This window comes from Cyprinus carpio, chromosome A1 (genome assembly GCF_018340385.1).
Source record: "Cyprinus carpio isolate SPL01 chromosome A1, ASM1834038v1, whole genome shotgun sequence".
NCBI classification, from domain to species: domain Eukaryota; kingdom Metazoa; phylum Chordata; class Actinopteri; order Cypriniformes; family Cyprinidae; genus Cyprinus; species Cyprinus carpio.
The window spans coordinates 22,273,892-22,292,157 of NC_056572.1; the positions used below are offsets into that span (position 1 = coordinate 22,273,892).

The 18,266-nt window shown below is 36.6% G+C and overlaps 1 protein-coding gene across 9 annotated transcripts in view; it reads right to left on the minus strand.

The window, feature by feature from the left end:
• Positions 1-318: 318 nt before the first annotated feature.
• The window catches only part of LOC109052899 (LIM domain only protein 7-like), a 34,191-nt gene continuing 16,243 nt past the window's right edge, over positions 319-18,266 (minus strand). For 2 of the 9 annotated variants that reach the window (XM_042757629.1, XM_042757611.1), the window contains 18 exons: positions 17,941-18,089; positions 15,968-16,388; positions 14,270-14,542; positions 13,593-13,707; positions 11,684-11,845; positions 10,474-10,640; positions 10,240-10,303; positions 9,050-9,075; positions 8,852-8,959; positions 7,445-7,534; positions 7,044-7,258; positions 6,267-6,311; positions 5,655-5,710; positions 5,385-5,550; positions 4,751-5,005; positions 4,557-4,589; positions 1,584-1,689; positions 319-1,085 (listed from right to left, as the gene is read on the minus strand). In XM_042757629.1, the coding sequence (XP_042613563.1) occupies positions 984-1,085; positions 1,584-1,689; positions 4,557-4,589; positions 4,751-5,005; positions 5,385-5,550; positions 5,655-5,710; positions 6,267-6,311; positions 7,044-7,258; positions 7,445-7,534; positions 8,852-8,959; positions 9,050-9,075; positions 10,240-10,303; positions 10,474-10,640; positions 11,684-11,845; positions 13,593-13,707; positions 14,270-14,542; positions 15,968-16,388; positions 17,941-18,089 (2,553 nt within the window). In that variant the 3' untranslated portion in view covers positions 319-983. Of the gene's footprint in view, positions 1,086-1,583; positions 1,690-2,844; positions 2,954-4,556; positions 4,590-4,750; positions 5,006-5,384; positions 5,551-5,654; positions 5,711-6,266; positions 6,312-7,043; positions 7,259-7,444; positions 7,535-8,851; positions 8,960-9,049; positions 9,076-10,239; positions 10,304-10,473; positions 10,641-11,683; positions 11,846-13,592; positions 13,708-14,269; positions 14,543-15,967; positions 16,389-17,940; positions 18,090-18,266 lie in introns of all 9 variants that reach the window. The other 7 variants (XM_042757661.1, XM_042757668.1, XM_042757652.1 and 4 more) reach the window with 7 other exon arrangements.

Genomic DNA, 18,266 nt, shown 5'->3' on the forward strand with positions numbered 1-18,266 from the left:
TTTGGAATGAAGTATGTGTCCGTTTCAGCCAGGATAAAAAGAGATAATGATACGGATAGATAAAAATAGACTTCAGTAAATTTTTTTTTTTTTTTTTTTTTTTTTTTTTTTTAGAAAAAGGGTTTTAGTTCTTCAGTAAAATTAGTTTCAGTACATAATTTTTCCATTTAAAATTATGCTTTATTTCCAAGACAACACTTAATTTAACTTGTTTAGTCTGTTATAACTAGACTACGACATACAAAGAGAGAGACATGTAAACTTCAAACAGAAACATCTGGCATAGGGGCTGGGAAAGAAGCATCCCAGGTAATTTGATTTTACAATGATATGAAATACAAACTTTATATGCAGGCCATCTGATTGGCAAAATATTTCATCTACTAAATGGTGAGGGGGGGCAGTTATGACAAGGGTGCCCCCTACTGGATTATACTTTTCAACATGTATTAGTAAGACAGATCAAATACATTTCTATTGTTAAGCAGATTGTTTAAAAACGTTGCATAAGGTTCCTCTTAATTAACCAGAACAGAACAATGACTTAACCCCTCCACCATCACCACTATGTGATTTCTACCAATGAAAGGGGAAAAAGTGCAAAATAAAGTGTGCTAGAACATTTATTAAATAATTATCAGAGGAAAGCTTATATTATAAAGAAATGAGATGATATGGTAAAGAAATAAGTTCTCAGCAAGGACTTGCATCTAAAAAAGAACATAAAGCAGTTCTTAGAAGTCATGAGACACATCAGACATGTTATTACTTGCCACATGGAATGCAAAACTGTTCAGCAATGCATGTTCATCTTACTACATGGATGTCAGCCAGTACAGAAACAACCGCTGGGATTTCAGCAATGATCAAAATAACATGTTCGAACTCGTCACCATGTAGCGGTCATACTATGAGAACAATCACAGAAATATCAATCTCAATACTCTGATTGTCAAAGCAGTGGATAAACCCTGCTGCAGTGGTTAGGTTGTGCTAATAGTTGTGATTCCTGAGGCTGCTTCTGTGGTACACTCCTCTAAGATCTGTTGCAATGCATTCTGGTCAATTGGAGATGGAGGAACAGACTAAGAGAAAAATGCACAGGGTCTTTTAGTTAGCATGTTGTTCTCAAAAACTAAAAACAAAGGTTTCTGAAAGACATCTATTTGTGAATACTGAGAAGAAATTCCTTAACATAAAAACAACAAATAAAAAATAGCTCTGCATTACAGAAATAAATGACATTTTACCAAATATTCAACATTTTAAATATACCATATTTATAATATTTCAATATAATATAATATAATATAAAAAAAAAAATATTAACAATAACAAATATAATTTTAATAAAAAACAAAATAAAATAAAATAAAATAAAATAAAATAATAAAATAAATAATGTAACACATCTGCAATTAGGCTGGTTTTAATCAGGACCAAGCACCATTAGCAGTGTAATTAAATTCAGGAATAAAGGCTAGTCTGCAGGCTAGTATTCTCAATAGATTTTAGTGTATGGTTATTCAAAGCAAGCACTGAATTGCATCAGGTTTTATAATGGCATGTTGGTTCTTTCTTACCTCTGATTCTGCTGTAGCAGCTGTTACAGAAGAGCTGTCTGTGTCGGACTCTGACATGAGCTCCGGACTCAGCCCCTCTCCCAAGGTCAGTCCTGCAGCTGACACACTGCAAGATCAACAAGAAACAGCGAGTCTGGACACACATCAGGATGAGAGGATACAACCCTATTTTCCAATGACTCCAAAGCCTTCAAAGCCTCCCAAATCAGGCATAAAGATTTAATCATTAGCAAAGCTGATTATTGGATCGGCGTGGGTAGATCCTCCACCACAGCTAGATTTGAAATGGTGATTTCTTTAGTGAAGGCTGGTGAAGCGGTGATGCAACTGTCCTGTGCAGCAGTGAAGAAACAAGGAGCTACCGTAAACAAAACACAACCCCTGCAACCGGACACAGGAATCTAAAAGGAACAAGCTTCATCAGAAGGAAAGCAAGAGACCAAAGCAAATACTGTATTTTCCGGAAAATAAGTTACACTTGACTATAGGTCAAAAACTGCATAGCTGTATAAGTCAAGTTCTATTACTAGTTAAATAGTTGTATTATTCTGAAATAATGTAATATACTGTTTACATGTATTTTTGTAGAGTTATCATGGCATTCATTTATTCTAAATGCAAAGCCTGCACTAATTTATTTATTTAAAGCAAAACTGAAGCTACTTGTGGATATGGGAGTTACGCTATACATATAAACTTGAGCTCATGTAAGTTGCTTTGGCATATAAATCACAACACATTTCAGAGGATTTACAAAAACTTAACATTCCGGAAAATACAGTGGTTTTGTGATTGAAAAAGCCTGTGTGATCAGTGACGGGCAGTGTTCTGGTGATGCAATGGTATTGGTTATGCTGAGTTTCGCCAAAGGGGAGTTCATTTCGCCAAGTTTATTGGCAATGAGGCAATCAAAAAAACAGGCAATCAGAAAACAGACTTCTCTTTGAACAAATTTCAATTTGACAAACCATGTTATTAACTTACTACTTGAAACACAAGTTAGAGTTAAAGCACTACTGTTATATTCCCTTACATAATTTTCCCCTGGATTCCAAGTTAGGACTTTAGACAGAAATCTACACCATTTCTAATTTGTTTTGCATGTTTGTAATCTGATTGCCTACACCATACATGAATTTACTGATATTAGGCGACTAATGATCTCCTGTTGCCCCAAATGACGAAGGTTAAAAATCCAGCAAAGGTGAAACCGATCCACGGAGTGCCCACTCACTCTCTTTCACATGACACACACACTCACACCTAAAAAAAAAAAATGAAAACAGAGCTCCAGGGAATCGATGACCATGGCAGCTCCCTTCCCCAGAGGCTGCTCGCACCTCGAGCACATCCGCCTGCCACTGACCAGCCTACAGGCACCACATGCCAGTGTCAAGAGTTCAATGTCATACAGTAGACAGCATTGCTCTGCCCTTGCAATGATTCGACTACATTTAAAAGACGAGGTTGGTGGCAGAGTACTGAAAGGTTTGGAATAGCAAACTAACATACTATACTGCATGTATACTGTACACAGGAAGTTTTAGTATGAATGAAATACCTAAATTGGCAAAATGTGCACAATGAGAGCATGACGTGTGAAATACTGTATCCCACAATGCAATTTGTTCCACTTGGGCTTTCAGTGGAAAAAAATAGAATCAATAACAATTTTAACAATTCTACCTTGACTGCATATTTAATAACATAGTCAAAAATGTATATTTTTACACAAAATTAGAATCAAATGTTAACAGTACTTATTTCAGACATAGCATGCAACGCAGTCAGGTTTTGTGGAATAACACTATTTGCAAGAAATACTAAATATTGCATACTTGTTCGCATGCATTGCATATTATATAATATCTATCTCTCTCTCTCATATATATACTATAATATATATATATATAATATATTATATATATATATACCAAGCCTGCAATACACTGCAGCATATACTGTTCACTATTGTTCAAAAGTTTGGGATCAGTAAGATTTTTTTAATGTTTTGAAAGAAGTCTCGTATGCTCACCAAGCCTGCACATAGTAAGTTTTTTTTTTAGGGTTTGAAAGATTAAAACGTTATTGCTTCACCAAGCTGCATATTTGATAGGTTACAGAACTTAATTTAAATATGATTTGCCATTTGAAGGGTTTCTTCTTTTTGAAATACATTAAACATTTTGCTGCTTCATATTTTTGTGGGGGAAACAAGACCTTTTTCAGGCTTTGAGAAGGTTTGAGAAGGTTAAAGTTTTCACTGTCATTTAATAAAAGTATATGCGGATCCTTGTGAATAAAAAGCAATTATATTTCCCCGCCTCTTTTTCAGATGTATGTTACAATTCGGGGACGCTATTACAAATCTGTACGAGTACAAATCCTCCGAAAAAAAAAACACTGAACACCTTCTCTTTATGTAAACAGATGGACATATGATAACTAATGTTGCTCAATAGACAGCATTAATAAAACGGCCATAATGTTATGGGTAAAATGATGATCCAGGAAGTGGTAACTGGCTGTGCAAGCTTTGGATGTTGATGGAAATTTACAAGTTTATGCTTTGATATGGTAATGAGTATTTCCGAAATAGTAAAAAATTTGATTTTCCTCACTTATTGCTACAAAATATAAATTTTTTGCTTGTTTTATTAAAATCAAGTGTTGATAAAAAAAGAATACTTTAAGCTAGAATAAACCTTTTTTTTTTTAAACGTAGAGGCTTTTTTTAATTTTGGTGAATATATTCAAATATTAATAATAATAATAATAATATCATAAATCGCCAGCGGTGGTATACACTGCAGTATGCCGTACACTAGTATTCCATTCAGAGCAATAATAATAATAATAAAATATAATACTGATTCCAAATTTTTGAGCTGTGGAGTACACTACAGTATACACTGCAGTATGCAGTACACTAGTATTCCATTCAGAGCATAGCCACTGTTTTCTCAAAAATACCTGGGGTTAAAGGTCAGGTAGAGTGAAATCCTTCTTAAGAAAGAAAAAGTTGCACTCAAAATTGGCTTAAAAGTGTTTCAACTGAAAATGCATTTACATAAAGCAATGCTTTCGATTTATTCACTGAAGACACAAAGAACCAATTCATTCTGAAATACCACACTGAAACATAGGCCTATGTGACTAGTCCATACCTGCCACGCTGCTGAGAGTTTGGACAGGACTCAGGGCCTGACAGCTCAGGCGTAGTTGTGATTGGTGGAGTGGGAACGTTGGAGCTTTGCTTAAGACCGGTAGAGAAGATGGCTGAACCAGGGCTCAGGCTGCTGCGTCCGCTCCTGTAAGTGCCAGTGTGTCCCAAAGCAGAATGGGGCCTGCTTGTGATACTTGAAGTATGGGACTGCCTGGACCAGGAGTTGGTTGTGAGGAGGTTGTCCAGAGATTCATATCTGTGATGCAGAGACTGAGATATTTAAGACTTATAGATTGAAAATGATGTGTCCTGGTTGACAAAGGAAACCACATTACCGTTCAAAAGTTTGGAGTCGGTAAGGTTCTGTAATGTTTTTAAAAAAGCTTCTTATGCTTACCAAAGCTGCATTTATTTGATCAAAAATACAGTGAAAACTGCAATTTAGTGAAACATTATATACATTTAAAAAAACTGTTTTCTATTTGAATATATTTTAAAATAATTTATTTCTGATGCGGTGAAAGCTTAATTTTCTGCAGCAATTATTCCAAGTGTCACACTAGTAAATGGTAGAGTACAGCTGACAAAGTAAACCCGTGCTAAACAATATAATGAAAGAGTTTATTCATCAGGACCTCCTGACAGATGTTCCCACAGTGATGGGCTCTTTGTTGAAGCTGGCATTGCGCTGACGGATCCAACTGTTGTCAGTGAGGAGCTGCGTCTTCTTCCTCATCTCCTCCAGGATCTGCAGACGTTCCTTTTCTGTCTGCGACAGCTGTCCCTTCTTTTTACCGCTTCCTGCGGCCAATGAAGAGAGAAGGCAGAGAAGACAAGTACTGTACCTGGTATTCAACTATTCAGGAATTTGGATAAAAATACCCAAAAATATAAACTATTCAGACCTTTAGCATCTTGTTTGTGAAGGCCTTGAAGTGCAGGAGTAGATTTTGACTTTGTCCTATGCAAAATTAATACATGAATACATTAATCGAACAAACACACACCCACACGCATGTATAACCTCAATTCCAGAAGAGTTGGGACATTTGTGAAATGTCAAAAAAAATCAAGAATGTTATTTGTTCATTCTCTTTAATTCTCTTAATATCCGATGTTTTCAACTTTATTTTGTAAATATTAACACATTTTGATGGCTGCAACACACTCCAAAAAAGTTGGGACAGAGGCATGTTTAACACTGTGTCACATCAACTTTCCTTTTAATTACAATGGTTAATTGTTTGGGAATGGAGGATACTAATTGTTAAAGTTTTGCAACAGTAAATCCCTGCATTCTTCTGGCAATATGGACAGAACTGAATGTGATGAGAGTGATGAGTTTAACTTGAAATATGACTAAATGGAAATGTAATCCGAATCAGAACTGTTAAGTTCTCTTCACATTAAAATGAGACCGTAAAAAGAAAAAAAAGTGCTGCCATATGTATATGACCACATTTTCCTTATGCCCCAAAAGACATTAAAATAAAATGTAGCCCCAAAAGCAAACTAACCTGTCAGAAACTGTAAGCTTGGCAAACCCGTAGGACTCCTCTGAGCTGATGCAGGACAGAGCAGAAGCAGACAGACAGACAGACATACAAACAATGACCAAAGCAGCAGTAAGGTGTACACATGCTTGGACCACATATACAACAAATGCCACATAAGCTTAAATGCTTAAATAAGTAAAGAAATAACAATAATAAAATAAACCTAATACTGTTAATTTTGCCAGCTTAAAAATATGGCGCTCATGGCACAAGATGCTGGAAAACAGCTACAAACGTTTGTCTGCATGTATACATCGACCAACAATTACTAAAAACGTTTCCACATGAACAGTAGGGTTGCAAAGGGGTGAAAAATTTCCAGTAAATTTTCAAAAATTTCCAAAAAAATCCTGGTAATTTTCCAAAATATCATGGAAGTGTTTCCGGAAATTTACCAGAAATTTTCCACCTCTTTGTAACCCTTATGTACAGCCCCTAAATCTTCCTCAGACAGATTGACAAACTGGATTCTTGTGGACTGAATAGGCACTGGTGATATTCAAATAAATGGATATCTCTTAAATATTATATATTGCGTCTGCTACAGTTATGTAACATCTCCAGAGAATTAAATTACTGAATACTGAATTACTAAAAGGCAGTTATAATTTTTAATTAAATGGCAGCCCTAATATTTACAGAAATACTACATCCTAATATTTTCTTGGCATTAACACAAAAAAAAAAAAAAAAAACAGCTACAACTTTTTTCAAACTCTTGTTTAGCATACTTCTTACCACGGACTCTTTGTGGTTGAATCACACTCCACTTCTGCCTTTAGTGAGTGCTGTCTTGCTGCTGTTTGCACAGCGGTCTGTCTGTTCTGTGTTTCTCCCACCTTGTCTGCATTCTGACTGGATGCCACTGAAGTGGTAGCAATGAATTGGTTGAAGGAGGAAGGTGAAATATATGTGGTATTTCCATTGGACAGCACATCAGGGCATCTCTGCTCCTAAAACCGGCAGGAGGTAAATAATAACAGTTTTATTATTCTTATTCACCATTCATAATGCTGTAGAGTCTAAAGGCACTGGAACCACTGTATAAAATGGCACAATTAACATGCTGTTTGAGTGTGAATGAGAGAAATTGGAGAAAGATGAAGCAAGAGATATTAAAGTTATGACAATCTTCTGACCTCAGTACCACTGTGCTCCTCTCCATAGACCTCCTGCTGAGCTCTCCTCCACTCTTCCTCTAACTTCTCCTGATCACGCCGATACTTCTCCTGAAACCATTTCAGACAAAAGGCCACTAGTAAACATTTGATTTATTTATTTATTAATGTATTAGTTTAAATTACATCATCAGCAACACGCTGAAAAGCTGAACAGCCAGTTGGACACCTCATGCAGTTGGTTGAAAGTGTGCGAATATGTATTTTATTTTTTTATTAAATAGTATTTTATTTTACCTTCATACATACCACATCAAAAAAACACTACAAACATCTACTTGCATCCGCTCAAAATCAAAAAAGTGTCCACACACTTCACCCACTGTGTGCTCACAGTGTGTGTCTGCAGGGTTAAATGCAGAGCATAAATTCCGAGTATGGGTCACCGTACGTGTCCTTTCTTTTCCTTCCCCAGTACTAGGGGGGTAATGCGTTCCAGCAGCGGTGCATTTGCAGCAGCAATCGTTTATTGCATGGAGTCTATTTTTGCTGAAGTGACAGCTCATTGTTTGTGGTAAAAATGAATGTGGACTGACACAAAAAATATAGTAATTACACAATAAATGGATATAACTAAAATCCAAGGTGTTTCACAGTCAACACATAGCCCTTTGGCTAGGTTTAAAACAAGGGAAAGTACACTTTTAGATAAACAAGGCGACATAATGGATGGCACTCGTGACGTGGAGGTAGAAAAACAAAGTTCTTTATGACCCATAGGATTGCTTGTAATAAAAATTTAAATGCAAAAAGAAACGGCACGAGTCAGAAGTTTCTGTAAGTTTATTTTAAAAGGTTTGTTGATACTACTTTTTAAGGTATAAGAAAAGTAGACTATAGGCTATGTTTAAATGTTTTGCCACCTGCTTGAGCAAATTAATATTAGATCTAGAAGTAAAATGCATTGTATAATACATTGTTTATAGTATTTATTGTGTTTAAACATGAATAGCTGTCTATGAGTGCATTATTGTACTGTGTAAAAAGAGAATTGCAATGCTAAAAAAGCATTTTCAGTAACAACAACAAAATAATGGATACATGTTGTGTTTGTGGCAAACAGCCGTGGATCAGAAGTGGACTGCAAATGCATCCTGTGTGAAACACTATGAGCCTGTGCTGCTTCTGCACCGCATACGCACTCCAAACAGAAGTATGTGTGAAACAGGCATTACTGCAGTATTCCTATAGATTGATGCAGCAATTTATTGACTGTAATAAAATAAACAAGTGACTATATTAACTAAACTGAAAATAAAATATATAAAATGAAACAATCCCACCATAAAATAAAATCTATACTGAAACTTCTTGCTTGTGTACAAGATCTGGTATATGGTATAGAATGTGTGTGTGATTTGGTGGTACCTGCAGGAGGCGCTCTTGTTCCATCTGCCATTTCTCTTGTCGCCTCCTCTCCTCTTCATGATCCCATGACCAGCGAGACGAGGTGGTACTGATGGAGGGAACCTGCAGCTGATATCATAAATATATCATAACAATAAAGGAACCAAAAGGTATCAGCACTGAATTTAATACTAAATGTAAACGACAGATGTGACTCACATCAGAGATGGCAGACTCTGAGCCACCTAGTAATAAAAAAAAAAAAGGTGGAGACAAAGATTATGCATTTAAATCACATAACAGAGCACACACATAACTTCCATGCCTGTAACCTGTTGGTTCATGCTGCTCAATGGATTCTGACACACACCCCCAGCTCATATGACAAAACTGTAACCAAAGCCGCCACGGTCAAGTAAGCGCACAACAAATTCACACTCATACACTGGTATGCAGGCTTTAATCAACATGCAAGACAGAGACAAACATGATGAGAGTGTAAAAAACACCTCTGAGGAGTAGCGCATGCTATAGAATTAAAAGCACTTGAATTGAAGAGGAATCAAATCGTGGATTGGCACTTCTGGTCGGAAAGACTAAATTATAAGAGACTAGCTAACTCAAAATTCGCATTGTAATATTTTATGCAAAGATACAAGACAGGAATTGATACAGATACAGAAGACAGAGAGAAAGAGAAATAGTAACAAACAGTAGTCCTCACATATAGACGCATTACATTGCATCACAGCACACAGGCAGCACGCATCTTTATTTACCACAGAGATAGACCCAGGAGCTAACCGTGGCACCTGAAGGACAGAGCATTAGCTATAAGAGCAATAAAATGGGAGCAACAGAAACCCACTGAGCAATTTCAGATCTTCCTGCTCAGACCTAGAGCTTGACTTAAAAGAGCTTTTGGTACATACAGTACAGTAGTGTGTAAAAAGCAGGTCAAATTATCTTAACTTAAATGGGAAACAGATTTATTGTATGTACTAAATGCTTTAGTTAGTCAGGCCCTTAGAATGCAGAATAAGCAAACAAACCCATCTGTTTTGATTGAATTCAGATATTAATATTCAACAGAAAAGACCTCACCAATTCACTCCATTAAGAGTGTGCTTAATACAAATAAGTCACAGCATAATTAAATGAATAAGCTGCAGTGATCAATTACCCGCATAGTATTAAATTGCTACAGCCTGAATGAATGCCGTTACCTTGTGGCATGAAAAATTCTAACTTTCTTCTATTATTTTTCAAAACTATGTTCTCATAGTCTACAACAGAGAACATTGGAAAGAGAAGAGTCATTTTCAAAAGGTTTGGTAAATTTTTTTTTTTTTTACATGAACAAAAATTCTTCTGTTTACTCCGAACAATAAGGGTCTTAAAGCACCCACCTGTGTTTCTTAGTGCAACTGGATTGTCCTGGCTACGTCCATTTACCGTTTTTGATAGCACTCCCTGAAAAATGTGAAGTCAAATAAAAATAAATAACAAAATGTCTTCACTTCAATTTTAATTAATTCACTGCATCCTGAATCAAGCGAACACATTCAAAAAACATCAACTGCAGTTAAACGGACTGATTTCCGACAGTCCACCACATTCACTATACTCCTGACATGACTCACATTAGTAGGCTTTGCGTTGACTTGTGTCTTCACCACGGTCTCCACCGGAGAGGTTGTGCTGACTGAGACATAGTGCTCGGGCCGCCCTATAAGTGTTGAATTGGCACTGGTCAAATTGATGGTCTTATGGCTCTTGTACGGTAGGGAAGGGTGGTCACTGCCCCAGCCTGTCCAGTAGCCAAAACATGTCAGAAATGCCAAGTCACGTATTAGTGAACTTGTTCGTGATTTAGCTTTGTGATATGCAATTTGTCAAAGTGGATTTTCAAGTGGGTAAAATTATACTGTTTCATATGCATGTCCATTAATGAAATTAAAGGGTGCTCATAATTATTCCCTTTAATGAAGCTGAAGCAAAGATTAATGATCCAGTGGTAAGAAATAAAAATGCAGATTCAGACGGGACATTGAGACTGACTGACAGACAGATAGACCACCTTCCCACAGTGACAGAAAGCAATAGATAAATGATCTGAATCTGGAATGGCACCTTCACTTTCTCAGCTCATAAAAGTTTGTTTCTTCATGGGAACAGATTTGGAGAAATTTAGCATTACATCTCTTGCACACCAATAGATCCTCTGCAGTGAATGGGTGCCATCAGAATGAGAGTCCAAGCAGCTGATAAAACATTGCAATAATCCACAAGCAATCTAAGTAATCCACAAACTGTGGATTTGTGGGAAATAAATCCATCATAAAGAAGGTTTTAACTTTTTAACCGTTGCTACCAGCTTAAATATGAGTCCTCTATCCATAATATTGCTTTCTTCAGTGAAAAAGTCATCTTGCCTGAATCAGGAGAGAAATATGCATAGACCAAGCACTGTGTTTACAAACAGTTCTAAATAAGTTTTTAAACAAATAAGTTTTTTATGTGAAAGGACAACAAGAGATAGACTTTATTACTGATAGAAGCATTATTATGGATAGAGGACCTGTCTTTTAGCAACAGACGCAACGGTTTAAGTTAAAAATGGCTTAATAATCTGTTTCTTACAAACATACAGCTTTTCGGATTGTGTTGTTTTATCAGCTGTTTGGACTCTCATTCCAACAGCAAGTGTAAAGTTAGTATGTGATGCTAAATTTCTCCAAATCTGTTATGATAAAGAAATAAACTCACCTTGATTGCCTAAGGGTGAGTAAAGTTAAAGCAAATTGTCATTTTGGGCTATACTATTCTCACAAACAGGTTCCACACCCTCACCATTCTGGCCGTGTCTTAGGATGTCCATCAGTAAAGTGCCCTTTTGCTGTGCTGTGTCCATCCTGCCCTTAAACTGCTCATAATTCATTTCAGCCACCCTGTATCCACCCAGCGCCACGATCTCATCACCCATCAGCAGACCACACGACTCTGCTGGGCTGCCTGTGTGATGCGGGTTAAGAAGGTGAAGCAGGTCAAAAAGGTGCCTTTAAGCCAAACTGAGAGAGTTTGTGAGTGTACAGAATCAAGTTTACTTCTAGATCTGGACCAATAGGACAGGTTTTCATTCACTGGGATGTGAAATAAGCTGATGAAGTGTAAACAGGATGGTCAAAATGTGTCGGCTCTTACATCTTATTCAACTTGAATTGTTACATATAGAGCATTGCACAGTTCCATAGTACATATTTCACAGTATATTTATGGTCTTAGTAGTTATTTCAATCACTTTTTGGTATATTTAACAACTTTTTTATTGAAATTCTATAAATATATTTAATTGTATATAGTCTTCTGTGTATTTCTAATATTATTATTCTCATGGTATGGCTCACCATATACTGTACCTTTATGTCCTCATCTATTCCCTAGTATTTGTTCATCGGGTCAACTATTTGACAACTTATTTAACTAGTCCCTTTGGGATTAATAAAGTCAACAAGCTTTCATACCAATAGGCCGATAACCTAACTGAACAATTAGTTTAGCACAGAATTAGGGCTGCCTGTTAGGGTGTTACCGTTTGTAATAATTTACAGGATTAATTTTTTTTTTCTAAATGTATTTTACATGAACAAATAATTACATTTACCTTTAACATAATATCACAGCACATGCAAGTTCATTTCATTAATTCATATGGATTCAATGATTTTTGTGCAAGATAGACAAGAGCACTGTTAAGATTGATTAATCATAATATATTACCAGACTGACAGCCCTAAATGGAACAGAAAACAACAGAACAGGTTCATACATCATTGATGAGGCTCTACATGTAGGTTAGTGTGTTTACTAGAATTCTGGGGAAGGAGATCAACCTGAGCCTTCTATACCTCAGTCTGTCCCATAACGCCACATGATACGGCTGATTAAAATGATCCCAAACAAAGTCAGAACCAAACGCTCTCAGTCTTTCTTCTATACAATGATACAGATGAAAACTAATATAGCAGAGATGTGCTTTAAGCTATAGTTACTGCATGCATGGCTGCCCTGACCTGCTTTTATAAACGCACCGGTCAAAAATGAATTCTCAAGCTGCTCTCATTCATGAAGATATATCCTAAGCTCAGGACCAGACTCCCTACAGCACCACTTCAACCAAACAAACCAAACCAAAGCAAAAAAAAAAACAACTTTCACCTATAAATAAAAAACATTACACCCAATCCCAAAACCATAATAATGACAATTACACTGTGGATGAACAGAAGCATACTTGGTGATACATGCACAAACCAAAAAAGAAAAAAAGAAGCATATTATGAAAACTTTTAGGCTTTAAAGCCTTTCTTTATTTATATATAGATATATATTATATATATATATATATAATATATATATATATAAAATAAACTGAAAAACAAAATACTTTGATTAACTTTTTTGATCCACTTCAAATGTTTAACTACTGTATATATACACACACTGTTCTTGTCTACACACCTCCATTCATCCATAAACACACACACACCGCTGAGTTGCACCAATGCACCCTATTTCTCTAAATTAAGATTCTGTATGGTAGAAACACCCATATATTGTACATCTAACCTGACTGATTCACAGATAGTTCACATTTCACCCTCTATTAACTGAAATGGCAAAGTCTGGATGCAGTTTTAAATGAATGGCAGTTTTCTAGTTAAACCGTTTGCTTGGAACCATTTTAAATTATAAGTCTTACCTGCTTGAACAGATTTCACACAAGCACCAGTTGAGTCCCAGTGAGCCTTGAATCCAAAGTCTCTCCCGCTGTTAGGCTTCTGATTCAAGCAGACTCGCATTTCACTTTGACGCACCTGAGAGAGAGAGAGAGAGAGAGAGCACGTAGTGTTGCCTCCTGACAGGCAGAGAGATACAGGGAGAGAATGTGACACCTGAGGATCCCATGACACCATCTTCAAGAATCTGCTACAGTCAGTACAACACAAGCAAAAAAAATAAATAAAAATTATACATACATGCATATCTATCTATCTTATATATCTTTATATATATATATATATATATATATATATATATATATATATATATATATATATATATATATATATATATATATATATATATATATATAAATTCAAATGAAAACACTGTTTTATAAAGCATTCATATGTGCTTTATTTTCACTGGAGGAAACCTGTGGTGTGATGAGGGGTGAATGGACTGAAAACTTAACAGTAGATGGGGAACCGATTTATCCCCCATGGTATTTTTTAAACTGTATTTATGTTAAGATATTATACAATCTAGGCGGACTGAGGCAATCAAGAATTCATGTACAGTTTATGGAACTGATCGCAAAATTTTAGGGGGGTGTCATGATTTGATTTAATTGATTCAGACTGACAAGCAACCTACCTTAACGTCCCTGATTTCGGCGACAACAGGAGAAGATGTTTGCATATTAGAGGCAGCCATTGTCACTTTAGTGACAAAACAGTTAATTGGAGGTGCTGATGACCTTCTGTCTCTTCTCTCGTCTTCTTCCTTCTTAGGGTTGATTGGATGAGTGCTTGAACGAGAGTGGCCCTTGTCAACAGAGGCTGTGACCTTTCCTTGACCGCTGAGGAAAGAGGGGATGATTGAATTATCTCCGTTTCCACTGATCAGGCTTTTATGAGAGTCATCCATCTGTAGAAACCAGAGATAAAAGCAAACAAATAAAAGTGGTTACTTCCTTCTACAATCACTTGAACCACGGCAGTGCCAAATTCTACTTGATATTGAGACAGACTGCTGGTTAAGACATAGGTTTTCTCTTAGGAAAAAAACAAAAAAAACAAAAAAAGAGCACTATAAAGAAATTACCAGTTTAGGAATGTGTATTAAAGAGCACTGCGAAAATGCATTATGCCTCAATGGATATTTTTTTTCTCTTCCATTTTATTTTATCCCTTTCCTGGTCTTCATATATACACTTGCTAATGCAAAAACACAAATAACCTGCTCCACCTCTGAAACTACCATCAGGTGTCATTTCTTTTGGACTTTAATCTTCAATTCAAATTTATAAAGCCACATTCTTATTAAAAAAACAACAACAACATACAATACAATAACTAACACTGAAAATACATAATTGCTTTTGTTTAAGACAAAGTGACCAAACACCGTGTGTGACCATGCATGGTTGAGAAGCTCGTCATGGAAAAGAGAACACACACAATAAAGTCACAGCTTGGGTTTCATGAAGCACCCGGAGTGCAGTAGTAGTGGCTTTATGCATTTTTCATAAGCCAGCCGCTAGATGATCAGGTGATGAGGAGTAACACTAAACTTCACACACAGAACACCACACCAACTATCACTCTCCCTCATCCCTCACTCTTTTATCAGGTGTGTTTAAGTACTATTTAAAAACAAACAGTTACTATAGGTCAGCAATCGGGCCTGAAAGAATACTGTAAGAGCCATTGAAAATAAATGCTGGGCAATATATGTTTAATATTGTCATTATATATTCAATGACTTAAAAAAAACAATTTAAGTCAGTATGTTTCAGTCAAAATAAGTCAAAAGTACTCGGGTACATTTGCCCATCCTTACATAAACTGAGCCTTTATATACATTCAAGGTCAAAGCTTTTAGGCAGGGGTCACCGAACTTGGTCCTGGAGGGCCAGTGTCCTGCAGAGTCAAACACAGCTGAACCAGCTAATCAAGGTCTTACAAGGAATACTTGAAACTTCCAGACAGGTGTGTTGAGGAAAGTTGGAGTTAAACTCTGCAGGACACTGGCCCTCCAGGACCGGGTTTGGTGAACCCTGCTTTTAGGCATGAAATAAGCAGATTAATTCATATAAGGTCCTAGTGCAGTGGGATATTCAGAGTACAAAGAAAAAGAAAACTACACTATATAAAGAGAACATCACAGAGAAAGTATTGTAGTTGCTGCATTATGAATCAGACAATGATATACTAAATACCATGTGAAATAGACAGCGATAGCGAAAAATACCATTAATCAGAATCAAAAGCCTCCACTGAGAGAATTTTTTTTTTCCTGGATAAATGAACACATGATCTATATTGTGTAAGACTAATAATGGCCACTTACGGAATATGCTCTGGGCAGTGAGGACACTTTGGAGGGTTTGGTTCCAAATGGACGGGGTGTGACACCTGTGGAGAGGCGTGAGGAACCTTCTGACCTTCTGAAACCTCTGGGTAGAGTGGCAGATATGCGTGCTCCCCCTGCATAAAAGCTCTCCAGGAGGATCGCCCGGTGGCTGAAGTCTGGACCCTGCTGCTCATAGAGATCTGGATCCCCAGTAGCCTGGCTGGTCAGTGAACTCGGTTCAGAGACAACAGCTGCTGGAGGGGTGAAGAATTCACCAGATGAGTCAGTCATCTCTGCATCAGTGCCTTTGGTCAGAGCAAAAGATGTCCCGTTTGTGAAGGGTGAAGCCAAGGTTGTGGACCACGCAGTACTGCTGACACTGGAGCCCGCATCACTCATGGGTCCAGGCATGTTGGAGCTGGAAGAGAGTGAAATGGCAACTGGACTGAATTCCTGATCTGATCCCCAGGCAGGGGTTTAAGGATGGGGCAGGACTCTACTGGAAAGCACATGGCTATTAGTGGTCACCTGTGCACTAAAGGGTGGGAAGGGAAGTAGGGGGTGGAGAGGGCTTAGAGGACAGGTGTAACTATCAAATGTCTCTATCATCCACAAGTGAACACCAAGTGGTAACACTTTAGAATAAAATTCAATTTATCATCATCAGCTAATGCTTTAGGTATTATGAAATAAATCTTTTGTTGATGTTGTTTTATAAATATAGCCAAATTTTCTTAATTGTTAAAGGTGCATTCAGTAGTACGGTACACATTAAGAAAGATTGTGATATCAACTAATGGGATTCACTTAACAGTTGTGGCGCATTTACATCTGGTGTGTTAGAGCAAAAGCCTGTGACTTGTCCCCTAACTACCCACAATCCAGCTTTGCAGGTGCAGTCCAGAAATTGTGCTTTGTCTTCAATATTTAAATGAAGTCACAGCATTTCTTTATGTGCAAACATGCCTCTTACATAAATTAGGCTCATTAGAAATTGCACTTTGTTCACAAAAATATTTTCCTTCGCAATTTACATTGCACCATTACCTCAATTGAGAGAAAGGATATTTTGAAAAAGAATATGATTTTCATTTAAAGGAGACCATATTATTCCATTTATATGTACATATGCATAAATTTTACCCAGGTGGAAATTACCATCAACACTAATTTTAAGGGCATGTTTGATTGATCTTTAGCAAATCTGGATCTAAATCAGCATATTGCACGTTCAAAAAAAGTGGGCGTGATTCATTCTTTGAGAATCTGCCAGCGTGTTTAAGGAATATTTGAGACAAGATAAAAATTGTGTCATTATTAACCAGCATAATGTCTTCTAAAACCCACATAACTTACTATCTTGCATAAACACAAAAGGTGTCATTTAGAATAAAAATATTATTTTATTATTATATATTATTATATATTATAAATATATATATATATATTTTTTTTTTTTTTAATTAACTTTACATACTGTATAATAAAAGTAAATGGCGACCATGGCTGTCAATCAACAATTTCAGTATATCACTTTTAATCTATTCTTTACGCAAAGCTACTGTACTTTTTCAGAGGACACTGAATACAGTCAAAGTAGTCGTAACTAATACAACTCTAGATGGCACAGCCTGATAGGTTCTAACTCAATCTAATATAATTACATCATCATTCACATTGCACAGGTGATTGGTTTCCTTTCGCATCAGCAGCCAATGAGCTTCCTGCTCAACATTCAAATATTTGGCTAGTGCTTGCTGTAGCAGTTGCAGCATGCTTCACAAACCCTCCACCTTCCCCAGCTCCACCTGTATAGATCTGCTATGGGTAATTTCATGTATGTTATACATGGGGGCCAATTAAAATAACAGAATTAAAATTTCTGGTTAGACTATTCCTTTAAAAAAAAATGTACTAAAACAATCAGAAAATGTATTACTGTGCAAGTACAATATATTACAATATATTACCTCTCCTCTGGCACCCCGGTGAGCTGTGCAGTCCTGATGGCACTGGCCCCTCCCCCATCAGTAGTAAGTTCAATCTGCTCCCTCTCCTCATGCTTCCTGTGGAGGTCAAAGTTTGCACTACGTCGCCGGTTCTTCCATCTGTTCAGATCCTGCAATGACAGATGAAAAAATTGAGTGATAAATGAAGAAATACAAGGAAAAATAGAAGAAAATCTAACAATAACAGTAAGTGTGATAATTAAATTACAAAAAAAAAAAAAAAAAAAAAATCTCTAAGGCCAGTCCAAAACAAAACATTTCTGTTATTATTTGGCTCCCTGAGGACT